The sequence below is a fragment of the Paramormyrops kingsleyae genome, chromosome 1 (genome assembly GCF_048594095.1).
Source record: "Paramormyrops kingsleyae isolate MSU_618 chromosome 1, PKINGS_0.4, whole genome shotgun sequence".
Taxonomy (NCBI): Eukaryota; Metazoa; Chordata; class Actinopteri; order Osteoglossiformes; family Mormyridae; genus Paramormyrops; species Paramormyrops kingsleyae.
The window spans coordinates 10,795,831-10,823,253 of NC_132797.1; the positions used below are offsets into that span (position 1 = coordinate 10,795,831).

Sequence of the window (27,423 nt, forward strand, 5' to 3'; positions counted from 1 at the left end):
TAAACCTTGGGCTCCTTTAAATCAGAGCTAGATAAGATTTTAACATCTCTGAGCTATTACTTGAATTCTCCTCAAATGAGCTTGATGGGCCGAATGGCCTCCTCTTTGTAAATTTCTTAGGTCCTTATGTGCTAACAGATAAACTGCACCAAAATGATATAATTCAAGCCATATTGAATGACCTTCTAAAACAACCCCAAAAGCAATTCATGTCACGAAAGAGAGGAGCTTCCTTCACGTGCTGTTACAATAAAGTTCTTGAAAAGTTGCCCCTGAAACCTGAACCGGGGGCTGAGAGCAAAACCGCACATGGTCCGTTTCAGCCTGAGTTAAATGTCCATGAAGGTGAGGTTTGCTTTGAATGAAGCTGCTGAAAGCATGTGAACAACGCGTGAATAGGGCTTTGGTTGTCATGGGATACGGGCAAAGGACCAGCGCGCGGGAAACCCGGCGGGATAATGCAAAGTGACCGTGACATGGGGGGGGAGTCTTCCTTCATCACTTCTGTCACCTGCTGCCCCATCGAACTATGTCCTTTTCTTGCGGTTCCGAGTGATACGAATTTTTATAAACCGCCCACCCATAAAAAGACACGTCTGCTGATGCACACACAGAATCCGACACAAAAAGCTCATATAAATAAAGGCCTGCATGCAGCTGAAATAAGGAATCGGTTAATTATGCATTCATTTTTCTAATTAATTATATAAGACGAAATGTGCCAGTTACAGACTGACAATTTAAAACAATCGTCACTGGTACCTTTTGTTAAAGGCGCCGAATTCTTTCCGGTTGCTATAGTAAAGGTCTGAATTTAATGATGGTCGGACTAAAACAATTCACATTTAGGGCCCCAAATCCAGCTGGCAAACATTTCAATAGCTGGTCAACAGAAACGTTTTTCTCAGGCTTGGGGATCTGCTGCGAAAAGCGTGTGCTGTCACCTTCTGCCAGGACACCTGATTCGGGGAATTCATGAAATATTTTAATGAAATTTGAAGTGGCTACATTATTTCTAAAGAAGACCGCACTGTAGAAATAATCATAATAGTAATAATAACCACCACTGACAAACACTGTTTGGACATTTACTTTGTGTAATTGTCAGCTGTCTGGTCTGTGACACACAATAAATCCTCAGCAATATCGACAGAGAGTCGGGGGGAGGCGTTTGCTTTATCCTCATTGTTCCCGGCGATTAGAGTCCTCCCAGTGCCGCTGTCTGCTTTGGCATGATAAGTGTTTGTGGGGCTGGGAGTCCTGGCATTGCCGCCCTAGAAGCCAGACTCTCCGGCCACGAGCGACGTGAACGCGCAGTAGGTCCGCTACTGAGCCCCGGACAGACGCAGATAGACGCGGTGCTGAGAAGCGCAACTTCGAGATAAATCACCGAAAAATATAAAAAGCACAATGAGATCGCTGTTGGCGCTACTCTTAATGGGTAAGTGTACATTTCACTTTATGTAAAATAATGTTATTTTCTCTTTACTTGATTAAGAATATGAACTGAAATAGGACGCTGAGGTTTTTATTATCGTCATGAAGTTACAATCTTATTAACGTGGATGTACGCATGTATTAGCCTACTTAATGCTATTTTACATTTGGAATTTGTGGACATAGTAACTTTGAAAATATACTAGCCAAGGGTTTATTGATTATTTATTGATTATTATTAATACCATGGGCGACATTAGGGGGGGGCAAGGGGGGGCATGTGCCCCCCCTATATCCCGATCATGGAATTTTAGAATTCACTGTTAAAATACTGTTTCAGAATATGTATTTTATGTGTTGTAGGTCTCCGTGTTGATAGGGGGCGACACAGCAAATTAAGCAATAGGTTGCGTCTTTATTTTTTAAGTTAGTTTGTTGTTGGTATGAAAATTAGAGAAAACTAGACAATCGATCGGGCAAAATGGCTAAGTGCCAAAATGGCGAGTGCAGAACTTAAACTTTTCAACGCTATGTCAACAGGACAAGCGAGTTTTGATGAACGATTGTCACTGTTCAAAGAGTCAAAGCTAGTCCACAGTCTTGTCAACGTTGGCAATCTCTTTAAGCTCTTCTTAACTGTGCCGATGAACAGCGCATCGTGCGAAAGAAATTTTTCTTGCTTGCGCCGACTGAAAACTTATATGAGAAACACAATGTGCCAGGAAAGACTCTCGGACATTGCAGTACTTAACATTGAACGGACCATTCACGTAGATTTGGATAAGACCGTTAATCGCTTTGATGCCGCGCCTGGTGGACGACGTTTAGCCCTTCACTATGGTAGGATGTTGTTTTGATGCCTACTCGTTAAAATGTTTTTCTTGCCCCCCCTGACTCAAGAGTCAAATGTCGCCCATGATTAATACCATAATTTATTATGGTATTCCTTCATCGGCAGGGTCCTGGTTATTCGGAGTTATTTTTAATGAATATTTTTGGATGGCTCCTTTTATTATTTTTTGCATATAATGGTATGTTTATTTGTTCCTTCGGATTTATTTGTTTAATGTTAATGCGTTTTTGAGCAGGTGGTGTAACATATAATGTAAAAGTTTGGTGGGAGCTTCCCCCCACCAAAGCTAAATCTCGGTGCCGCTGGGGGGCGTTGGAAGGGTGGTGGTCTATCCGTCAGCGTTACACCGCGGCGCGGCTGGAGACCGACCGGTGCGGCGGAGGTGCTGGGGACGCGTAATTAACCTGCTGTGCTGATGCCTGCTAAATACACGGTGGGAGTGCTGTTATCTTTAATAGAGTTTGTCTTCTTTTCTAACAGGGCTTTCCATTACTTAGGCAAAGTGACTTTGCTGACATCTGGTTCACGTTAAATAAACATAAAAATAAATAATAAACTAGCGATTCATTACAATCGTCGACAATCGCGTGCTGAGTGATTTATTAATCCTTCTAGCTTTTTTACGTTATTATTTGGTTATTTTTGTTTTAATCTGGAGCGCTGTATTTGAACCGCCAAAGGAAGCCCTTTATCGGCCCGGTTCCCACGCGGGTGTGGCAGATCCCGTCCTGCTTTTTCCCTTGGCAGGTCTCCACTGAAAGCAGGCGGTCGTTACTGATGTTCCGTTATTTGCTTCGGGCCACTTCAGTCATCTGGTTCAGTTTTTTATTGTTATTTATTTATTAATTTATTCATTTATTATTAAATGCTGTGGTCGGACTATGGGCATCTAGTGTTGTGTGGAAATCAGATGTGACTGTCGCAGGGGACAGAAACACTTGAAAAAGTACAGCTTTTCCCTTCACTATGCCCAGTTCTTATTAAAGGACATGTGCGGATTAACGAATAAGATTAGGCTGCCATATAGCACAGGGTCCTAGCAAAGTCAATCGAAATGGAACTCATTAAATCATTAAATAAATTACTAGCTAAGTTGATTGATAAATCCAATTTTACCCCCCCCCCCCCCCCAATATAAACAAGCTTTACTAACTGCACCCTGTGCATTGATTAGCGGATTATTGACATTACACCATTATTACTTCTCTGGTTTCTCATTTGGCTGAAGTAGTCTGCCTGGGGAGGACCCCTTAGGCATGTTAGACTAAGGGCTCCAGGGAAATGAATCCACCCCTGGAAGGAACTGGACATTACTTAAACGATGCAGGTTACATAATTTTTTATCATTTAAGTTTTTGCTTTTAACATTTATATTTACTCTTAGAAATGGGTAGAAATGTGGTAGTCATACTGGAAGCGAGGGCATTACTCTTCACACAGAGCAGGTCCAGACATCAAGACCAGATATTTTCAATGTCACTGTCTAGGAAAAATAATGGCGATGTAACCACTAACTGCAAAGCTACTGAAGTAACTGAGATAGAATTTCTGCAAATCAGTGCCATGTCTCTTTTCCTCCATCTCCTACCCTAGGAATTTCGAGCATATCTGTCACTGTGGAGTCAGATACGACATCTACACAGACGGGTTCTCCTACCCCAAGTCATGCAGGTAAAGGCATGAACCTCGCCAAATAACTGGTGCCGTTAATTGTCCTTGAGTCATGAGAGAACACAACACTCAGACTGGACTCACTGTAATGTTCTCTCTCTAAGATTCTCCAACATCAGGGCCTGCATCTACTATACCAACGAGCATAATCAGCACGACAATAGGCCAGATAACAAACCTCACCCAGAGCCTGTCAACAACAGCAGTTGTGCAGCAAATAAGTATCCAGATGACAGCAGCATCTAAGACAGCACCAATTACCAGCACAACAGAGGCATCTACCAAGCCTATGGCGTCAGAGCAACCAGCAACCAGCAACCAGTCATCACTTCCAACAATGTCAACTACCGAGTCTAAGTCATCACTTCCAACAATGTCAACTATCGAGTCTAAGTCATCACTTCCAACAATGTCAACTACCGAGTCTAAGTCATCACTTCCAACATCAGCTACCAAGTCTATGACACCAGTTGCATCAATGACAGTTAACATGACTCAGCTAACAAATAAACTAACGACCACTACCGAGTCCAAGACATCACTTCAACCAACGACCACTACCGAGTCCAAGACATCACTTCAACCAATGACCACCATCGAGTCCAAGACATCACTTCAACCAACGACCACTACCGAGTCCAAGACATCACTTCAACCAATGACCACCATCGAGTCCAAGACATCACTTCAACCAACGACCACTATCGAGTCCAAGACATCACTTCAACCAACGACCACTATCGAGTCCAAGACATCACTTCAACCAACGACCACTACCAAGTCAGCCACGACTATAAGGCCTTGGACAACAAAACTGCCAGTGACCTCCATCTCTGAGACTTTACGTTCTGCAAATACAATGCAGAATATGGTGTTGGGCAGCACTGCATCAGGTAAGGACACAACTGTTTCATGTCACAAGGTCACATTGCTGATCTTACCAGCATTATATACACATCATGCACAGTACAATAAAGCATTACAGGATGACACTTCTTCCAAGAGAAGCAGGCTGCCTGCCAAAGTGTTTTAAAACATTTTGGTACATTAGACATTAAAAATATTCACCTGTAACTTTTTTTTATTGTAAAATGTCACTGAAGCATTCGCTGTAAGGCACGCGTGCTACGTCAGTGTTTAGGGGCAGCGACAAATCAGGTACAAGATTACAGGGGCAGCTACAAATCAGGTACAAGGTTACAACCTGGTAGCATTTCTCAGAGACCGTGTTCCAATCAACTAGAGCATGGCTATTCAAATCACGGTCCTCAAGGTCCAAGCCCTGCTGATTTTCCAGCCTTCCTTTTCCTGTGAGCTGGTATGAAGCCTCTGTGGCCAATCAGAATCAGTAATTATTAAATCAACTACCTGGGAGCATTGAAAACAAGGCCTGGATTTGGATTTGAGGTCCAGATTTGAAGATGCCTGAACTAGAGCATCTCGCTTTGTGTGCTCTCAGCATGTCCTCAAACCTGCACTCAGCGTTGCTCTTCTCCGTTGTTCCGTTAATATGATTTACATTTTAAATGCTTATTCCATATCAATTTTGATGCAGATGTTTCCCCTCTTCCATACAGAGATCATCCCAACCTCAAGATCCAGCAGTCCAGCATCAGTCATTCCATCTTCTACAAATAGCACCCGAGTATCCACTATGATCAGTTCAGAAGAGGTATGTCTCCTGCTTGTCTAACTTAACCATTTGCAAGCGAAACCCCTGCCAACAAGTGAAAACCCGAATGAGGGGACTGACAGTCTTGTGCAAAATGACCGAAACAAACAATGCTATCCCAAAATGCAATGCACTCAAAAATATGTTTATTTGCAAAACATGCTTTTCGACCTCCTTTACACATTCAGCCTCCAGATTAACACAAAGCAAAAATTTTCAAGATAATTCAAAAATGGGTTTTTGTTTTCTTATTCCGACTTTGGACACCGACACTACAGACAGTTCAGGTCCAGAAAGTACAAATACAGACCAAGGTTTTGTTTCAACCAGTTGAGTACTCTGTGACTGTGACTCTTTATGCTCAACTGGTTGGTTGAAACAAAACCTTGGTCTGGATTTGTACTTTCTGGACCAGAACTGTCTGTAATGGATTACTTTTGTAAGTAACTTCCCCAACACTGGTGGTTCATCACCATGTGTGGGTCTGGGTCTCTGTCTCACTTCAGCTGTAGAATATTGTATTTTTTATTTGTCTCGACATTGAGGAAGGGGGAAAAAAAAGTCATTGCGACTTTTTTTAAAAGTTAGGGGAAAAAATTCCCTTTGTGGTTCTGGAAAATTTATTGTTTAAATGATCTTTCCCTGTTCCTGTAGCATGCTTCACAGTTCTCTGAGCAGAAAGATGCCCTTTGAACCAATTTTTCTTACTGACAAACGGCTGGACGGAGAGACAGATAGACAAATAATTAGATAGATAGATAGATGATAGATAGATAGATAGATAGATAGATAGATAGATAGATAGATAGATAGATAGATAGATAGATAGATGATGGATGGATGGATGAATGGATGTCACCTACACCTTAAACAAACCTCTTACCCCGGCCATCTTCACATATTAATTCACGTGAGATTGTGAAGTCTTCTGCTGACACACAGCTGTGTTACCTACTGAACTCTTGTTGACATCTTTTAAACCCCAAGGTCTGCAAATATCTGAAGGCATGGATCATTAAGGACTGCGACATACAGCGCACCGGGAGAGGAAAATACAACCTAAATATCTGTAGGTTATTTTAAATAATGGACACGTAGCTATGCTACACAACATGTCCATCCGTGACGTGACAATGCACCTCACCATAGATACTGCACAATCCCCAAGTACAGGCCTGGAAATCATTACTGATACTGCTCACTAAGGTAGGACCATGTGGCACCCTAAGCAAGCATCACCCGTCCGAGGCAAAGTGTGACTGGTTGGTGCCCCCTCAGAAAAGGTGGTGCCCCACGTTATCAGAAAAAAAAGTGCCAATTTGTACCGTTGATGGTACAATTACTTATCACTGGGACGGTCCCCTCAAGGGTCTGCCAATTGTGCCCTAGCTGTAGGTAAATGAGGTAAATGTACCTTTTAGTATAATTTAAGGTACAGAAATAGACTCTATGGAATGTTTTTGTACCTTTGAGGAACATAACTGTAGCATGGCTGTGCCATTTTTCCTGTCTGCCTATGCCTGCTACAGGATTGACCGGCTCTGGGTAGGACTGTTGGATGCAGCTGAAAATGAAGCATTTCAGTAAAGAATGTAGCTGCTTCGTTTTCTTTCTACCTTAGTTTTTCTCGTCGGTTAGCTCAGAAGCTGATGTTAGCTTGGTATTAAAGAGGTGACAGAGTTAATAGGTGTCAATCTTCCAGTAACTTTAAAATGGTGTAAGATAATTATATAATTATCTTGTATTGCTCTGGTTATCCAAGTAAGTGGAACTGCTAAGGGTAAAATGTGAATAAGAAGTATTTCTTAAAGTGCGCGCCAGTGAATAAAGAGATATTTTCCTTCAAAAGTCATTAAACACTACTGCCAATTACACTTCAAATTGAATGGATTATGTGGTTACATTAAATGTGTTTCAAAATGTGACTGTACTTTACTTACAGATAGCGAGGAAATCATTGACGAGCCACCTTCAAAGGTATGCCCTAGATTTAAAATAATGACTAAATATATGCAAATATTATGTGTTCTGCTGTGGTGTAGTGCACATCTGCATGTGCATGTTCACGTGTACCATCTGTATACATGTACAGCCTCATCAGAAGTTACCTGTTTTTTATACAGTTACACTTGTCGGTAGAGAATTAATTGAAATCCGTTGTAAACGCCGTTATACATTGTGCATTTTGGATTTATTTCCATCTAGACGCAGTCCTACAACACCAAACTTATTGCCGCTCTGGTCACCACCTTCATCTTGTTGTTCATCATCGTCCTCAGCAGCTTTTTTCTATGGCGCCGACGCTCTTACAAGATGAACCAGGTGAACACCAAGCAGACCTTTGTGGGTCAGGAGAGGGCCACAAAACCGTAAGCGCATGGACCACCTCACTGCTTCTTCATGACGTGTTTCTTTTCCCTTATGCTGGGTTGCCACAGCAACAGCTGACAGAGGAGTTGCACACTTGCGAGAATGGTTACCATGACAACCCCACACTGGAGGTGATGGAGGTGCAGCCAGAGATGCAGGAGAAGAAGGTGGCCCTCACCAAAGAGCTCCACGACACCTGGATCGTGCCCTTGGACAACTTGACCAAAGTCGACCTTCTGGACGAGGAGGACACACACCTGTAGGGTGATGTCACCTGAGGTAATGGTGACGTGACTGCAGGGTAACGGTCACTCACATGCAGGACCAAACGAGGGCCACTACATGCCCATCCATAAGCAGATACCCCCCAAAATTTTCAAAGAACTTTCTTCCTGAATGCTAAAAGGTACAGTTTGAAATCCTGAAAAGAACCACTGTGTGGATCTTACCTCACAAATACCAGGACTGTTAACCAGCACCATCAGCGGGTCCTGTACCTCTGTAATCCTTTATTTTTGCCAGACTAAAATGACTCAAAAGATGTGATGTTAGGATTCACACTATTGCATCGAAGGGCCAATATTTTATGCCCTGGGGTCTGTTACTCGTCCCCTATGTTTAAAAAGCTGATTAATCTTGACCGCTGGAAGATTTACTTACCGCTGCTGTTCAGGGTCACTGGGTAGCGGCGCATCGCCACCCCTGTGGGGTTCTGGCGGGAGTTCCGGTCGCTCTCCGCGTTTCCATGCTGGAGCACTGTCCTGCGCTCATTCAGGGCCAAGGATGGGGAGGCCGGTGAGAGACAGACCAGAAGCCGCGGAGATTCACTCACCAGCGAGTCACTGCTTCAGACAGAACCGTATGAAGCCAAAAGGGTGAATAAGCCACTTCAGTGGGTCCAGCCTGCTTCTAGGAGGCTTTTTGTAAATATATGTATCTTTTTAACCAGACAAGTGCCTTCCCACACTCAGGTCTCGCTGAGGGAAGCATTGCGTTTTGCTGTCAGATAATGAACCACCACATTCACATCATCCAGCACCAGGTTAAATGCTTGAATACTGTTTCTCACAGACTCTTTCACTTTATAAAACACTTAAGTTATGCAAAGATGAGTTATTTGTGGTTCTTTTGCTGAAGCTGATAAACACTGGGATTTGTATGTATGGTTTTCCCTGATCCAAGACCTTTTTTATGTATCAATAAAACACCGAACTAACCAATGTGGGTGACTGATGCATTTTTTTTCCTTAAATTTAACAGTGCAGTCACAGGCAAATGAGCACACAACCAAGTATGTATGTTTTTATTAAGAAAACTTGAACAAAATACAATCTTTATTTATTATTTACATTACATACAAAGCAATTCTACAAGTTGCTCTACACAATCATTTATGCAAATAGTGTTTACAAACCACTTAAGTACCAGTTAACAGCACTTGGGGTGGGGGGAATAATGTTTAAAAAAAAAAAAAACTTTTCTTACTTTGTGTAACATTTGGCATTGTGTTGTCAGAATGTTTAGTTCTGGCACAAAAACTCACCCCTTGATGCACCTAAACTTTAATAAGCGTAATGAAGTAGTTGTACCACTAGGTGTCAGTAAATTGAACCTGGGATGACTCGTTTTTAAAAACTACACACAAATGCAAGAGAAATGAGTCAATAGTAACGCAGTATGTACAGAAGCACAATGGACGCCCGATCATAGCGTACACATTCCTGACGGGCCCATTTCAATGTTCTGCTGACATGTTGCGACTGCGAGCGATGTCAACTATATTGTTTTGTCTGGTCGAAAAAGCTCATTACTGGCCAAGATTAGTACTTTTCCTATGGGGGGGGGGGTCACAGCCGCTTTTCCGATGGCTGGGCTATGCGTCACACTTGCCAAGATGCTTGCTGGGACTTCCTTGTTTTAGGTAAAACCCTGGCCAGGACAACTCAGGGAAAATTCCTATGCAGATTAATGTACAATCACCTATAATGGCTGCTTTCGAAAGCCCTTGTCTGGTGTGATTCCCTTATTTCCAATATAATTAGATGCACAAGCTGAAAAGGCTGGAAAATCTGCAAAAAAAAAAAACTGCTTAAAATAGTCAGATCTAAGAGTCATCTGGGAATACTCTTTCCTCTCTGTCAAAATCATTTTTAATAAAACTGAAAGGCAATGAAGTCACAGACTATGATGTTCAAGTCTGAGTCTTCATTTGAAGATCAGAAATAGGTAACGTATCCAAAGTCATTTTTAATGAACGGGATGAATCCTATTACCCCCGTTGGGAAGCCTCACATCTTTTTACTTGCCCTTATCTTTTAGGTCAAGCTCTAAGAAAGTGCTACACAACGTACTAGTAAGAGAAATTATTTTATAATGGGGTTGAAAACAAATCGCGGAGGCCTGGGGGCCCCTGCATGAGGTCTGACACAGCAAGGCTGTCACGGGGACTCCTGCGGGGCGGAGACCATCAGCGGCTGAGGCAAACAAACCCGTCACCAGGTCTCAGCCCCTTCGCCATGATTCCTGTCCCAGTAGTGCATCCCTATGCGCTTGTGTGCCCACGCCCCAAACTTCCCCTCTCCATACAAGGCATCTGAATCGATGTTAAGTTCCCCCCCCACCCTTCCGGCTGAAGTTGAGACCTCAATCAGCCCCCTTTTGTTAAGATGAGCACAGCAACGACAAACAATTTCATCTACGTCTGCTGCCTCTGCCTTCTGCAGAATGGGGGGGCTCCCAGCTAGCCTTTCCAAACCCCCCCCCCCCCCCCCAACAGTCACGACAGTCGTACGACACAGCCTCTCCCAGTGCAAGTACGGGTGGGGGCCTCAATCAGGCACTTGGCCTTCATCACCCCCTGCCCTTCATCCAAGCCACACGTATTTGGTCTTAGATCTCTGTTTATACAAATATGTATACAAAATAAATGTAATAGCTAGCTGAGGAAAAAAAAAACACTTGTACATTCACAGCAGAGGGGAAATAAGGGTGAAATTCGCCCATGTCATGTTTTCCAGTGAGGAACAGAATGTGGTACCAAAAAGAAAATGATCTGGAAACACATACTGTATCTACAAATTCCCAGCATTTTTAGCTTTATGGGATGCTGAAAAGGAAAGAGGCCAGTACAGAGACCCAGCCCCCACCCATCTCCGGCACACAGGAGGGCCCCCTGGACAGCACCGACTCAAAGCCGCACAGCACAGGTTTAAAACGAGGGGGGGGGAACCCTTTAATAATATTTGCAATGATGAATCAATTTATTCCTCAGCAACAAAGTATCTGGGAAATGTTCAAGTGCATTTTAACTTAGGAAAAAAAAATCAAATACTTCTGTTTTAAGCCAACAATCAAGCTTCCGGAGTCATATCTTCGCTCCCAAATCCAAAAAACGGAAAACAAACCAGCACAAAGGGGGAGTGAAGTGGTGCAGCCCCAGCAGCGCATCACGGGAACGCCCCTCAGCGGCGGCGGTGGGCACGCAGATGCCACAGTGCAGCTACAGCGTGATGAGATCAACGAGGTTACCCTTGGGTGGGGTCATGCTGTCGGGAAAGAAGTTCACCAGCGTGTCGAAGAGCTGTGTCCGCTGGGCGTAGGTTTGGTCCACGTCGGAGAAGCCTGGGAAGAAACAAGCATCAAAGGGAAAGGCGGTCAGAGTGTCCAGAGAGGCCCTGCACTGGCAATCCTGTTTCCATGGAGCGCGCACACACACACGCACACACACACACACACACACACACACACGCAAACACACACACACACACACGCACAGACACACACGCACAGACACACACACACACACACGCAAACACACACGCACACACACACACAGTCCATGTATTCATATATTTATTCATTCCTATGGTCATAACCCTAATCCCAACTATGGCAACCTTAACCCCCTACCCAACCCTAACCTTAATTACAAGTAACCAAACAAAATACAAGACATTGTACTATTTCAGGTTTTTGATTGTAGTCATAGATTTTCATAAAATTGAGGTTATCCTTGTGGGGACCAAAAAAAATATCACTACAAGGTAAATAGTTACAGGTTTTTATCGGTAACTTTTATATGATATATTATTATTATGATATTATGATATTATATTTAATATTATACAGTGGTACCTCAGAACTCGAATTCAATCCGTTCAGAACTCCGGATCAAATCCTAAAAAGTTTGAGTTCTGTTCGAATTTTCCCCATAAGAAATTATGGAAAACCAATTAATTGGTTCCCGGCCCCAAAAAATTACACCTAAATATGTTTTTTTAGCATTTAAACACAAAATGAACAGGATAAAACAAGAGCATATACTGTACTAAACACATGTAAGCATATTTATCAAAACAGTAATTTAGTAAGAAAATAAATGTATCCAAACAATGTGTAAAACCAAAAACCAATGTGTCCTGCCCCGATCGTCCGCTCCTTCCGTGTGCCACGCCCCCTCGTTAAATCCCCGTGTGATCAGCTGTTTCTGGTTGTTGTCATTAGTCCTCTGTATTTCATCCGCGTTTCAGTTTGTTACCCCAGTCCGGTCATTGTATTGTCCGTCTGCGTTTTGCCTGCCTTACCTGTAATTAAACCCCGTATTCCCCGATACCCTGACGTCTGCGCCTTTGTCTCCGTTCCGTCCCACTCGGCACAACAATATTATTATAATTAAATGTAGTAATGGTTTATTATTAATATTAAAATAATGAATAAGAAATCTTAGTTTTTAAATGCATTTCATAATATAATTACTGTTACTGTCTACCATTGTCTATATGTATTTTTACTGTCAAAATATATGTATTCAGCTAGTGTAAACATGCACGATGCTCTCATAGTGAATGCGAGGCTGAGACTGAAGCATTACCCTTTGTTTCCACTGAGAGACGTGCCGCGTGATTCAATTCCCCGCGCTTACAAGTTATCTTGGGTCGGCATTCACGGTTTGACTTCTGAGATTCAGATCGAGCTCTAGGTAATTTTTTTTCGAACTGGTTGGTTCAACTTTTAAGAAATTCAAGTTCTAATGAGTTAGAGAACTGAGGTACCACTGTATTATATATCAAAATCTGGTCCCCACAAGACCCAAGGTCCAGGCCCAGGGGCTTCCCACTCAAAGAGTCACCCCCCCCCAAATGTTTCAAAAACTTGCTAGTGAATAGTGAAAAGCTTGCACCTAGGTTGTTGGTTAGCAGAACATGCTGCTTCTGCATCTCCTTAATAAGGAATGTGTTCACTTAATATTTAGTGTAGTAACTGTCAGTGGCCACATGGGCCTATGAGCCCCACAAGAATGCATGGTTTAAGTGGTGGTAAATACAGGCACTGCGTGGGCGAGGAAGGCATTCAGGAAGTCGCTGCCCGTTCCCAAAGAGAATGGCCTGGAGGACTCACCCAGTGGGATGAAGTCGGAGCTGGACTTGAAAAGGGCCGATGGGAGCAGCTGGAACTGCAGAGGGAAGTGCAGGCAAGGTCAGGACCGGGAGAATACACTTTTAACAGCAGCAGGGTCAGGACCGCGAGAAAAGGCCTCTAACAGCAGCAGGGTCAGGACCACAAGAAAACACCTCTAACAGCAGCAGGGTCAGGACCGCAAGAAAACACCTCTAACAGCAGCAGGGTCAGGACCACAAGGAAACACCTCTAAGAGAAGCAGGGTCAGGACGGGGAGAAAAGGCCACAAACAATAGCAGGGTAAGGACTGAGAGAGAACACCTCAGACAACAGCAGCGACCAGATTGGGAGAAAACGCCTCTAACACCAGTAGCCGCAGTCTGGAGATGAGCCAAGTCGCTGTTCTCGCACACAGAGACAGAAAGCAGACCCAAAGCAGATGGCCGGGGTGGCCTCCACCCACCCGCTCGACATGCCAGGCTAACCTCTTTAGTCTCGTCAGGGTCCGAATGATCCACGGTCAAAGACAGGTCATTCTGCAGGTACTTCAGGGCACTCAGGGGCTCAGTCTGGGCCTTCTCCTCAAACCTGAATGTGAGCACAAAAGCAGACTCAAACCACACAGGAAAGTATCATTTGTTTCTTAATTAAACAGAAGAGATGATTAAATTGTAATTGAAGGGCATGGCCACCAGATGTCACCAACAATCAAACCGGCACCACAAAAAAAGCAGCATATGGGGATCTCGCTGTTAATACCTGTACTTCCTGATGAGGTATCGGCAGTGACGCAGCAGATACTCCTTGGAGGGGCGACACAGTTTCAGGGACCAGAAATCATCCAGCCGCATCTTGGGAGAGCAGGACTTGCCCGGGTTCCCCCCAAACAGGTAGTGTACCTGCAGAGACCACAGCATTAGAGGCTAGCCCCCCTCCTCCAAGACCACAACTCTAAAGAGCAGTCCAGGCCCCCGGGGGCGACGGCCCTGACCTTGTGCAGCTCGTCATAGACAAGCTGGTGGGCAAAGCGAGGGCAAGGCTCTTCTTCCTGAAGACTCTTGGCAGGGTTCTCCTTTACGGCCTGGTCGTTCTTATATACACACGACCTGGGAAAAGACACATGCCGTCACCGTCTAATCGTCCTTACACACACATGCGCATACACCCGAGTGCAGGTCTCACCAGCTGTTGCGGGCGATGTCGTAGATCCAGAAGGAGTTCCGCACATTCTCCTCTCGCTTGTCCTTGTCTTTGCTCAGGCCTGACAGGACATGGATCTCGCTGAGCTCAGGGTCGATGGTGGCGCGCTGGGTAAACCCTGTCATGGGCACTGGAGAGGGGCGGTAAGAAGGTGATTATGACAGTGGCACCAGCAAAGCCTTCCAGGAACTGAACTGGGGGGAACTTGAGGCAAATCAGCCTTACTGGGCAGGTCACCATGAAAGCAGACCAAGCAGGAGACCTGGTGAACCATACAGAGGAACCCCTCGAGGAGATTAACACCCACAAAGAAGTACTACTCTAGGACTGACTTTCCCATACGGGGAGGGGAATGGGGTTTGGCCGTTGGCAGCATTGCTGTGCCCAGAGCTGCCTTCAAATCACATGCTGCACCCTTGCGAAGTTACATGGAAAAATAGCCCAGAATATACTATCAGTACTGGTAAGTTTACAAGTACAGTACATGCCCCCTCCTTAAACTCACACCTCAGACAGTAGAGTGTGTTTCCACTGAGCCTGAGAACATCACCAGACCAAGCATGTAAGAGGCTCGCATGGAGACCAGGTGCGAGCCACAGTGTGACCGTACACTTTGGGAACTGGGATTATCTCATACTGTGCAAATTAAGCAGTCCTCACCCTCCTCTAGGTGGAACAGAAATATAAACCAGAAAATCACAGCAAAATGCCCCATTGATATAAACCCAGGATTGCGTGACATAACTTGGGCAGAGCCACACCGCACAGCAGAATGACTGCTGCTCATAAATGTGGCCTGATCAGAAATCATGGCCTGTTCCATATGGAGGAGCAGCCAAGGCTCCCAAGGAACGGGTTCTGAGCAGAGTTCCCAGGAATCTATCATGGCCTGCTACGATTTGTTCCAGCAGGCAACACGGCCCCAAAGTAATCAGCAAGCACAGCCCTCTAAAATCCAGCAGACGCTGCAGCCCAAGGTAATCGGTGAGCGCGACCCCCTGGGATCCAAGAGAGGTTGTGCTGCAAAGTAATCAGTGAGCGCGACCCACTGTAATTCAGCAAGCATCGCAGCCCAAAGTAATCTGCAAGCACGGCCTGCTGTGATCTGGCAGGCATCGTGGCCCAAAGTAATCGGCGATTGTGCCCCGCTAAGATTCAGCAAGACTCGCTGCTCAAAGTAAACAGCAAGCACGGCTCACTGCAATTCAGCAAGCATCGCAGCCCAAAGTAAACAGCAAGCACGGCTCACTGCAATTCAGCAAGCATCGCAGCCCAAAGAAAACTGCAAGCACGGCCCTCTGTGATGCAGCAGACACTGCGACCCAAAGTAATCGAGGAACACAGCCCACATGGCGCCAAGTACGGCCTTTCGTCAGCACTGCCGTTTTGTCGCCATGGTGATATAACACTAATGCAGTGGCTGTAAAGCAGCAGTGGTACAGCATAATACCTGCCCTCCCCCCCTCCCCAAACCAGAGGGTCTGCCAATCTCAACTCACCCATGCCAGAGTCCTTCTTGGTGCCATCAGAGATGATCTCCACGTGATCTCCATCAACATCATAACTGAAGAAATCATTTAGATATGTTTTTGACCTCTGGCCTCCAAACACATAAAGGCAGCGGTTTCTCTGGGGAATAAGAAAAGAACCTAAGATTTTGGCTGAATAATAACATCTGGCATTCTTTCCTAGCATGGAATTCAAAGGTAATGGCTACAGTCTTTAAAAAAAAAAATAAAAAATCACACGGCAAACAAGAGTAATGAGCAGTCAGACATACAGACAAACACACATGGAGATATACAGAGAGACACACAGACGGAGAGACGGCGGCAGCACGGGTCCGACGGCTGCCCTCACGCTGTGGAATAGCATGCAGTGTCCGATGCGCGACTGCACGTCCTCGGGCCCAGCGTTGCACGAGTCCTCCCTGAGGAGACGCCAGGTGGCCGCCGCGCAGTCATAGGCGTACAACCCGCTGAACTGCGGCTCCGAGCCGCGGCTGTCATCCGCAGCACCGTTGCATGTCAGGATTCGCCCACCAAATGCATAGATCATGTGCTTCTCAGAATCCATGCACATCTGTGGCGGGCGGGATACAGCAGGAATATGCTCATTCATCAGCGATGGAGGCTGGTCCATCATCAGTACACAGAACACCATCAAAAATAAAAACACAGTTGCGCATATGGGGCTGATACGGTTTTTAAGTGCCCATGCCACAGCCTTTGAAGTGAGGCTCAGGGGTGACCCGGCTGGTGACAGCGTGCCCTGTCCTCTCACCTGGTGGTCGAACACCAGCTTGGGTCCCCCATCCGCCGCCGTGTCCTCACTGAGCAGCGTCCAGGTGTTGCCATCGATGTCGTATCGGTAAAAGTCGCTCCTCAGCGACTGGCTGTTCCTCACTGACGAGTCCAGGTAGCGGCCCAGAGTATAAATCTGCCGCCGCTGCGAGTCCATACACATCTTGTGGCAGGACCGTGCGCTGGGTCCACTCTGGAGAGGGGGAGGGGTCTCACATCAGCGGCCATGTCTACCTTTCATCATCATCCACCAGCCAGGATCATTCACCACCCAAAAATATCACCAAGGACCACAGAGAATCACTGATATTCACCATCCAGCAATAACCAACCATCTCCACAATCTTATGGCTCTTTTCCACTGCCACCAAGGACCAAGTCGTACCAGAGTCAAACCACTAAAAGACGAGCCGTACCTGCATTGGCAGGGCCCAGCTTACTAGCAGTGCCGAAAGTGTGACTAAAATGGGCTGGTTCAGTCACCATTATGGCGTTACATTAGAGACAAGACTCACACGCGTAAATATGCCAGTCGCGAGCGCAAAAGTGAAACTCGCAAACGAAGGACGAAGAGCTGTATGTTCATCATAATATCACCTTCTCTAATGTATTTTTCTCCCCCCAACGTCATGGTTGAGCTCACGCGCAAAGCACATTTCCTTCAGCCGCTCTCTGAACTCGAGGGAAATTTCTGCGCTCGCGTTCTGCCGGGGAGAGGTTTTGACAGTTTGGGGGCGGAGTCATGCTGTTTCTGACAGCGAACGCTATTGGCGGATGAAGTATGGTTTATCTATGTTATAAGTATAATTTCACCGATTCTCATTGCCCCCTTGCCTGTTTCCCCATCAATATAAAAGAGATACAGTTACAGAACGCAGCGACACACGTTATTGGGATGCTGAGGCAGGCATTAGGTTCGGCATCTCCATTCGGTAAAGTAACGTTATGTGTTACGAGTTTCCATAGACCATACATAATTTCTACACCTCGTCATGCTCGTGAAGATATTTTTTGTAAATCAATTCCCAAAGGGGCATTACATTGTAGATTTAAGTACTATAGAACAGAATAGTTTAAGTAACCCACAACAGCTACTGAAAGCTTCAATACAAAATGCTACAACTACGTTAGTAATACTCATCGTAAGTGGTTGCATGACGATGTGTAGAAATTATGTATGGTCTATGGAAACTCGTAACACAATAACGTTACTTTACCGAATACAAAACGGCAAGTTTCACCTCTGGCACTGGAAATATTAGACAAAACTGATGCAGAGCTATGGAGATGCAAGCAAAAAATGTATTAATTCATGCATTAAATGTAATTGGGGTACAAAAATAATTCGATTTGCTCAACTTTTGCTCTGCTACATCTTTAACTGCACCTTCCACATAACTTCCATGTCAGCACCAGTGCTTGTGAGTAAGCTATTGCTGTAAGCCCCTCCCGAGTGGTTTGTGTTCAAACGAAAAGTACGGAGTTTGGAGTAGGTACTAAAAAAAGGAACTCCTCAGAGGAACTACAATTAGGGCGAGTTCCTGCGATGTGAAAATGACTATATTTACAGGCAATAAGGGCACGCCGATAAACATGTAACAGACTTGATTTTTACCCCCCAGCAGGAAGTAGACCAACCCAGGAAGATCATATTTATTTCATTTACAGCCTGCAGAATTACGATAGACGTTCCAGATGCTATCGATGCTGCCTCCCTGCCCTTCATTGTTTCTCTTCACAAGTCCAAATCCATGATTTCCTGTCTGTAACCATCCACAATGTGGCCGTGCCCATGTGTGTGTACACGCGTGCATATGTATGTGTGCATGCAGGCTCTTGTCCTCACGCACCTCCTTCTCGGTGTCTCTGGAGATGCAGGTCCACTGGTTCTCACAGACACTGTAGGCCCAGAAGTCGGCCAGGTCCTGTGTGCCGTCCCAGCCCCCAAACAAGTAGACAGTTTCTGCCATAGGCAAAAGCAGGGACCCAAAGGCATTATGCACGAGGCACACCATTCAAGAACACACTTTCGACAAGCTAATTAAAATGTCACTAAATTACTACTGATACAGAGCTTTAGGGTTCACGCCCCCGCCCACTCCAAAGGTCTCACCCCACCGACCTCCACAGGTCAAAAATCCCGCAACCACCGATTTGGGCTTACCTGTCTGAACATCAATAACCATCTGATGTCCCCCTCTCATGCCTGGCCTATTGTCGTCCCCGTCGCCTAGCAACAGAGGGCAAGACAAAGAATGAGCATGTGGGGGGGGGGATATAGCAGCCATGCAGCGAGCTTTCATTCACAGCAGCAGCCATTTAGCAAGAACGAGCAGCCAAGGGGCCGCGACTTGCCAGCACAGGCCTCTGTGCGCACTCACCTTTGCTGCTCTTAGGAATGATCTGACTCCATCGAGGTTTATACTCCTGCTGACTGATGTACTGGTTAAACAAGCCATCTGAGACAGAAAAACAAGTCTAAGGACACGAGCTGGAGAGAGGGGAGGGGAGGAAGGTCCCACGCCGGCCCCCCGCGCCCACCTCGCACAGCCCTGTCGATGAGCTCCTCGCAGGCTTGGAAGTCGCCACGCAGCACCAGCCGGTCGTGCAGCTCTGTGAGCAGGGCATGCTCCAGTGCCACGCGCGTCTTCTTCTGCAGCGACTCGAACGCCTCCGTGTAGTTATGCTGCCGGAAGTGCTTCAGGCACAGACGAATGGCTTCCTGTTCACGGTACTACTGGAACACAAGGGGGGAGGCGTGGTCACCGACATACCAGCCCAGACTGATTAAGCGTGGTCTGCATGGTCACCTTCAGGGTTCTGTAACAGGATACTTCAACACCCTCTAGTGGTGTTAAGGTAAAATGCAACCTGTCTGCAGGAACGACGTAAGCATCTGGCCAAACCCCAAGACTCACAGCACATGCCATACATATCTTATCAGGAAAACTCAAATAAACCCGATTGTTTTCCTTTTTGAAGGTTTTACACATTAAACTAAATGCACGTGTGTTCTGTTTCCAAACAGGCTCATCAAGTCATTATCAGGACAAACAGTAATGTAGCATGGGTGTGAAGGCCTACCTTGCTGTACCAGTTAAGGCAGGGCTGAACCACACCAGGTTCCTCTATGCCGTGCAACTCAATGTACCAGATGCTGAAGTTAAAACTGGGTCCCCAGGACATCAGAGGCACTGAAAAGGGAGATGGGGGGTGACGACAGATACCAGAAATGACTACTGCAGTGAAGATCGAAAACCCGCTAAAAATTAATGGGGACCAGAGGTAAAGCCACACGACCCCATGCAAACATAAAGCTCGACAGGTAGAGTGTGTGTGACAAGAAACATAGATTTGGTCCATGGGAGGCCACTAGTCACCTCAGGACAAAAGAAACCATCAAACAACACTGTTTCATTTCTCCACAAGCACACAGACAGACACCGTAAAGCCTAGGTCATACTTCACTTCTCCACGCGTGCTTTCATGCGCCACTGGTCCGCCAAAATTGTGCATGCACAATCTTGTGTTCATACTACTTTTGTCCGTGGACGCAGGTGGTCACGCTCGGTGCATGCATACAGAAGAGATATTACACCAGACCAGGGAAGGGCAGACGTATTACAATTGTTGCATCTCTAGTTGCATCAGCCAACTATTGGTATCAGCCAATGGTTAAAAATGAGCCGATAATTACCACCGATAATTCACTTTACAATGGTGACCCATACCGCTTTGCACACCCACGTACTACTTTAATAATAGCGAAAATGACTTTAGAAATACATTTTGCCAACATTGCGCTGCCAAAATTTCACAGTCAGTCCTGATACAAACACGTTCCTGAAAAACCTATCATTCACTAAAATTGTGTAATAAAATACACATATCCCATGAGAAAAATGGAGTTAGGCAAATGAGACTCCAAAACTTACCCCAAACAAAATAGATTATAAAAATGGTGAAATCTGGGGCCAATAATGCAATTATATGCAATTTAAATAACAAATAATATATTAATAAATTATATCATAAACATTTATGGGTTTTATGAATCTCACAAGAATTGCCTAGTAACCACTTCAACAGAAAATGCGGAACTTGCTATCTTGACTATTGTAGTATTGGAGCTGGAAGTAATGACGGCCAAAACACCATTTACTGTATTTTTGACCCCACTATATGGTGCTCTTGGGTTACTTCGGAGTATGCTTTGAACCTGTTTTTAAACAGAGCGCCATCTAGTGTGGTCAGAAAATATAGCAAATGGTTCATGAAGTGTCCTTTTCGCCATCATTAGTCGGTGTAGAGAGCCACAGTCACCCTGCGGCCGGACATGTGCACAGCACGCGTACACCGGATTATGGCATATGGAGGGGCACTGAAGGTGACATAGCTACAGTCAGTCTACGAAAAGCAAATGTAAGTGAATTAAGAAACGTTGCTGTGTTTTTATATGATAATATGTCAAATGTTTTTAGATTTTTTTAAATCTGTGCAATGCCTGGATGTACAAAAAAATTGATCCTTTTAAGATCCTTTGGTTCGACTGATTCACTGAAAACAAAAGGTTCAAAAGAATGATTCTTTTACAAATCAGACATCACTAGCATTCGCTTTTTGCATGCAAGTCATGTATCTCACTATAACCATATCACATTGCAGTTTGTGTAATGCTTTTTTCTCCAACTGAAAATCACCCAAATACAAATGTGATTCTACGTTGTATTGGACTTGGGTACTAATATATAAATTAAAACAGATTAATGGTGTGATATCATGTGTTGTAGCAAGACTGACTATACTAATAAACATTTCAACACAACAAATTTGGGTGCTCACCTTAAGGCAAGACAGTGAAGAGTATGTTGTATGCCAGAGTTGTTCTTACCAAAAAACAAACATATTTTCATATTTTTGGAATGCAATTTATTTATTTTATAATGTATTTGGGTGGAGTGTCCCTTTAAACATATTTTAGCAGAATCTCCCAGTCAACCGGTATTATTGTCAGTTTTAGAAACTATCAGCTATCGGTATCAGCCAGAAATTTCCATATCAGGGAATCAATAACTGCAACTAAGATTAATATGAGTGGAATAGTGAAACTGTTCATGAGCAGTTTTAAAATTAATTGTTAGTCTAGGCTTGGGTGGTATTAAGGTGATACTGCACCACAGTATTTTGATATCCTTACAACAAAATTAGTCATGTCCTGACCCCTGCTCAGCAAATTCTATCACCAAGATTTCAAAATGTCGAAATAGTGATGCTTTTTGAAAATACCGTATACCGCGATATAATGTCTGGACAGCAGTGTTCAATTTTAATGGTCGCCCGGTTATCCGTGAAGACCAAATTTTCTCGCAGGCAACAACAATAGGCACTGACCCATCAGTCAGGGCATTGCTATGCGATCTATCCGACTAGACCAGTGTTTCTCAACCCAGTCCTCAGCGAACCCCAGCCAGTCCACGTTTTTGCTTCCTCTCAGCTCCCAGCGCACCTGTACCAGCTATTCGGTGTTCCTGATTGGCTGGGAGCTGGGAGGGAGCAAAAACGTGGACTGGCTGGGGTTCGCTAAGGACTGGGTTGAGAAACACTGGACTAGACCCACATGCTTTGCTTGTCTGCTGCATCGTCAGCCGTGACACCTACCTCACCAATGTCACGCTGCTGAATTCACTTGAGTATCGACATGCAGATGTAGGCTACACATTTTGGAATGCCATCACAGTCAAAACCCTCGGAAATAAGTCATATTTGTACATTTTAAGTACCCATCACATGTTTTATGCTCAATTGCAATGTAGTATTCCGGACAGTCCATTTGTGTGAGTATCGATAGTAATAGTAATGGGAATTCCGGCTCTTTCTAGTAAGCCAGATCATTTGGCTCAGCTCAAGAGTAAGAGCCGGCTCCTTCAGCTGCCAAATGGTTCTTCCTTTAGTACAATTTCTGGCTTTTATAATTAAGGCTGCCACCCATCCCTTATAATACGGGATCAACCCTCATTGGAATGTTGCATATTATAGGGCATGGGTGGCAACTCTTTGTATAATTCGGCCAGAAATAGCAAAATGTTGCAAATTATCGTTTCGTTACAAACACTAAGCACAATGCATCTGCTCCTTATGCATGAATGTATGTTACAATTTTAATTAATGCTACTGTGATGTCCATATTTAATTAAATAAATACACTCTACCCTTGAACAACATGGGTTTGGACAGCGCAGGTTGACTTTTACACTGGGTTTTATTTTCAATAAATATACTGGATTTTTTGTCTTGTGCAGTGTATGTCAGGAATGTATAAAATAAGTATTGGCATATTTTTCTCATTAACATACATACAGTATGTATTAAAAAATATTAAAAATATATATATGTAATAGATTTGTGTAAGTTAGACTACAAAAGGACTGTGGCTCTGCACGGTTTATAGGATGATGCTATTCATCTAGGGCTGCACAATTTGGGGAAAATATCGAATCGCGATTTTTCTGACAGAAATTGCGATTACGATTTGATTTGCTATTTCATTTTTTTATGTCAAGCTTCATTGGTGAGAATGACTCACACAGGGAGCACGGCATGAATTTGTAAAACTATTCTCACAGCAGTTTTAAACCCTGGGTCCGACGTGCTGTATAATGTGTATCCTAAATCGCGATTTTTGCGACTTGCTAATCGCGTTGTTTCAAATCGCGATTTCGATTTGAAATCGATAAATCGTGCAGCCCTATATTCATCACTGCATTAGTTGGCAAATCCTTATGAATTTCTTTTTCACATTATTGTTTCATTTTTGAATGAAGTGATAGCGATACATACGGTGATACGAGTTATAACCATTTTTGTCGTTTTAGGACACCCATTAATTAACGTATTAACACATTAATTTTGGGCATCTTAAACAGTATAAGTCTGATTTGTTAATTCAGAGGGTTTAGACCATGATGGTTTTCCACAGTACATCAGAGAGCTGCATTAACACTGTGCGCGCATATGAAAATGACTAAAAGACAAACTTGTAATTTGACATATTGAAAAGAATACAATGAAATTTTGTTAAAATGTAATTTTTTGCTTTTTTTTATCATTCTTTCCCATCAGCATTATACGGGTTCAATTTGTATGTTATGTGTGAAAGGATGCATAATTCAGTGTGAACAGTATAGATTGGCAACAAAATACATATGGAATGTTTTAAGATAGATGCCGTCTATGCTTGCACACGAAGCCTATTAGGTAAGTGTTATACTACTCCCTCCCAGCTGCTAAAGCTGCACGCACGCTCTCTCATACACAAACGTTCTCTGAAACAGGTTCAAAATCAGTCCTGAAGAATTTGTGCCTTTTTTGCAGGGCAACGTCATTTATCAGTGGGTAACCTGAGGTTACCCAGGAGCTTGCCCTATGGACAATATGAAAAAATCCTTAAAATCGAACACTGACCAGTATGAAGACATGCGGGTGCCTCCGCACTTCCTCATACAGCTGCTCACCGTAACTACAACAACAACTATTCTTCCTCTACTCTTTCTTAGTTGACTTCTGCTCTGTGAAAGTCAGTGCTGCCACCTACTGGAAACACTTAGTCAATTTCATTACATGAGCACAGTCGGCGCACACCAGCACGCGTGAATTCCACCGGACAAAAAAACCTGGGCTACACACACATCATCCGGCACACACCCCTGGTGAAGAAATTTACGTCACACACCCTGTACGAGGACCGAAAGTGCACCTGGAAAAGTGAATTGGCCTTAGCTCAGTTACAGACTGCACAAAACAACACCCTCACCTATCTTGATGAAGCGACATGGAAACATCTGCTCCTCAATTTTGTGCTTCAGCGTGAAGGTCTCCTTGTTGTAGTCATTCTTAAGGCCACTGCAAAAGAAGTGTTTTCATTTTAGTGAATAAAAAGCACCTTTCAGGCTGCTGCAGGCCCACATTTACATACTAGCTATGGTTTTGGAGTGAACCTACCACAGCCTGTTATTTAAATGTCTTTATTTGTTGCAGAGCAGAAGACAGCAAAGCAGTGTGACAGACACTGCCGACAGGTACAGCACCACAGAGGGAGGGCGCCTGCTCACCTGGACAGCAGCTCTGTCATGTTCTCCTCACTCATCCCTCCAAACACCTTGAACTTCTTCAGGTTGCACACGTGAGTTTTTTCATACTTTCCGAAGGTGATGCTCTGCACGATCGCTGGCCTCTCTAGTTTCAGAATTAAGTACTAAAATGATGGGGGAAATGCAAGTAGGGTCAGTATGAGCCTTTGAGGGCTAAACAAATGAAATCCAAGTAACCTTGTAGGCCAGTGACGGCCGCATGTAGCAGGTGCCCATGTGACTAACGGTTGTGATAAATCCTGACCTGAGGGGGATAGTTGCTCTCGGAAGACCATCTGGAAGACTGGTCATTGGGTTTGTCCACCAAAATATTCCTGAGAAAGGAAGAAGAGCACAGACATGTGAAAAAAGCCCCTCTGCATGCTGCCATGCTCATTGAGGAAGCCATAAGGAATGCCCACTGTCTAGGTTTATCATATGAGATGCAGTGATTAGATGCAACCTTGAGCCAATCAGCTGTCATTTCACATCAGGAACATCTGCATGCGTGGCATGAACCACCAACCTTCTGCTGCATTATCTGACAGCACCATACCCAAATGCAACAGCGGCAGTGTGTGGCAACTGAGTGGGAGTAGAAACCACCTTCATGACAGCAAATGACGCAACTCAAAGCCCTGGTCAGCTGCCTGACTGAGCCTCTCCTTTCGATTTTATGCGAAGTGAAAGTGATCAGCCTGTCCTCTCCAATAACAGTGCCTGTCCCCATACCTTCAATTTACACCACACACCTGGGGACTCCCGTGTCACGTTCAAATCACATTATCACCACCATGAAAACTGTAGACAAAACTATATCCTCTAATTAACAAAATGAGAATATCATCATGGACTCAAAACGTAAGTAACCTAATTTAATAACCACTTAATATTGGAATCTTTTAATAATTAGTATGCTGGACATTCTATCTGGGTAACGATCAGTTTTGAACCCTGTATGGCAGACACAGAGACCCCCCAAGGCCCATTGGTTTGTGGGGGGCGGTTAAAAATGTGCCACCAGCCTCTGAGGGTTATAACTTTTTTTTACCAACCGAGCTGGGAGCCAGCTTACCTGGACGGTTACCAAAGCATGCTAAGACCCTCTGTTGTGTATGGGAATCCTTAAGGACAGCTCTCGGCTAAGCATTTCAAGGGTCCTGTCACAGATAAGGCTGCTTGGTTTTGGTGTTGTTATCATTATTAATGTGACCATAATGGAATCAGATGGTCTGCAATGTATATACTGGAATCATAATAGTCACAAAAAATCTGTTATTTCACATTCCCATCCATTCAACTTACTGCCTATTTGCACAACTGTATATTTCACATACTGTGCTTTTTAAACGAATTGTTTTTATTTCCACGTCTTATGTCTCTAATGTCTCAACATGTCAGTCTCAGTAAGACCAACGAGACCGTAATTTCATCTCAGCGCATGACCCATGGGTCATATAGCTGGAGATGACAATAAAGATACTTTGAATTTTTGATAACCATTGCTAAATGGCTAGCTGGCTAACTATGCAAATCCCTCCCCCTAGTCAGTTAGCAGAGCGGATTACAGCCGCCTACACGAACCTGCCAGGACCTGTTACATTTCCAGTATCTACGGTAGATAGCACTTCTTACAGCGCACTTTCAGTGGAGGCGCCTGCTAACCTTAGCTTACCTTAGCCTTAGTCTGGCCTCACTTCACCGTTATGCTATCTTAGACTAGCCTTAGCATAGTCAGACAGCTCGGTGCTGAGGTAATGCAGTAGGCCATAGCAGGCTATTCACCGTAATGGACAAACAGAAGCGTTTTAAAATCGCCCCGCACACAAACACCAGCCGAGCGGTAGAACGGCGGCGCCGTGCGCTGCACTACTCACTCCGGGAGATACGTAGAGGAATATGAACTCCACTTAAAAACACCGTAGGAGAGCGCTCTGTTCTCCGGAACGGCCGCCATCTTGTTTATCCGCATATAAAAAGCGGCGAAGACGTCGAGAGCGCGAGGGGTGTGCGAGCTCAGGGGGGGCGGGGCGGGGCGGGGTGGGGCGGAGCGGGAACGGGGCTGCCTTTCGTCACTTAAAGAGGTAGTGCACGGCGTTGCACGACGATGCTTTGCTGTGGCGTTATGTTCTTCGACGAAGTCATATCGTGACGGCGAGTAGCGTATGTTGCGATACATGTCGTTTGTTAATCATCTTCTTTGCCACCGTAAACAACACTGCTCCGTTGGAAATGGTGTGAAAATGACGTTAAATTGATATATGACTGGATTTTGCCTCTTCGATTCCTCACAGTGCCTTCCACGAGGATTTTTTGTGAATGCATTTATTGCATTTGTTATACACTGAGATAAAAATATATATGTGCCTAACGCATTCGACAGTATCAGGTATT

The 27,423-nt window shown here is 44.5% G+C and overlaps 2 protein-coding genes across 3 annotated transcripts; one reads left to right on the forward strand and one right to left on the reverse strand.

The window, feature by feature from the left end:
- The first annotated feature begins 1,216 nt into the window (after positions 1-1,216).
- podxl (podocalyxin-like) lies at positions 1,217-9,223 on the forward strand. Of its 2 annotated transcripts, none has more exons than XM_072709302.1 (8): positions 1,217-1,441; positions 3,884-3,961; positions 4,066-4,854; positions 5,539-5,633; positions 6,621-6,702; positions 7,576-7,610; positions 7,839-7,955; positions 8,072-9,223. In XM_072709302.1, the coding sequence occupies exons 1-8, from the start codon at positions 1,411-1,413 to the stop codon at positions 8,264-8,266; spliced, it is 1,422 nt and encodes a 473-aa protein (XP_072565403.1). In that variant the 5' UTR covers positions 1,217-1,410; the 3' UTR covers positions 8,267-9,223. The 2 variants fall into 2 exon arrangements, with proteins under 2 accessions (XP_072565403.1, XP_023686937.2); XM_023831169.2 differs by lacking the exon at positions 1,217-1,441 and adding an exon at positions 2,381-2,723.
- Positions 9,224-9,289: 66 nt separating this feature from the next.
- On the reverse strand, positions 9,290-27,036 carry mkln1 (muskelin 1, intracellular mediator containing kelch motifs). Its single transcript, XM_023831156.2, has 18 exons — positions 26,907-27,036; positions 25,295-25,364; positions 25,012-25,154; positions 24,714-24,802; positions 19,988-20,097; positions 19,445-19,637; positions 19,285-19,362; positions 19,068-19,133; positions 18,754-18,866; positions 16,884-17,096; positions 16,461-16,682; positions 16,100-16,229; positions 14,583-14,730; positions 14,392-14,506; positions 14,160-14,299; positions 13,886-13,988; positions 13,401-13,455; positions 9,290-11,624 (listed from the first exon to the last, which is right to left on the reverse strand). The coding sequence occupies exons 1-18, from the start codon at positions 26,999-27,001 to the stop codon at positions 11,503-11,505; spliced, it is 2,205 nt and encodes a 734-aa protein (XP_023686924.1). The 5' UTR covers positions 27,002-27,036; the 3' UTR covers positions 9,290-11,502.
- Between the last annotated feature and the right edge of the window lie 387 nt (positions 27,037-27,423).

Excerpts from the sequence above, each read along its gene's own strand:
- mkln1 (XM_023831156.2), bottom strand. The coding sequence starts at position 27,001 with ATGCGGATAAACAAGATGGCGGCCGTTCCGGAGAACAGAGCGCTCTCC. Across the intron at positions 20,098-24,713 it reads ATGTCGCTTCATCAAGATAG|TGCCTCTGATGTCCTGGGGA; the intron begins GTGAGGGTGTTG and ends CTCCCTTTTCAG. Across the intron at positions 16,683-16,883 it reads AGCTGGTGTTCGACCACCAG|ATGTGCATGGATTCTGAGAA; the intron begins GTGAGAGGACAG and ends CGCCCGCCACAG.
- podxl (XM_072709302.1), top strand. The coding sequence starts at position 1,411 with ATGAGATCGCTGTTGGCGCTACTCTTAATGG. Across the intron at positions 3,962-4,065 it reads TCCTACCCCAAGTCATGCAG|ATTCTCCAACATCAGGGCCT; the intron begins GTAAAGGCATGA and ends TCTCTCTCTAAG. Across the intron at positions 7,611-7,838 it reads TTGACGAGCCACCTTCAAAG|ACGCAGTCCTACAACACCAA; the intron begins GTATGCCCTAGA and ends ATTTCCATCTAG.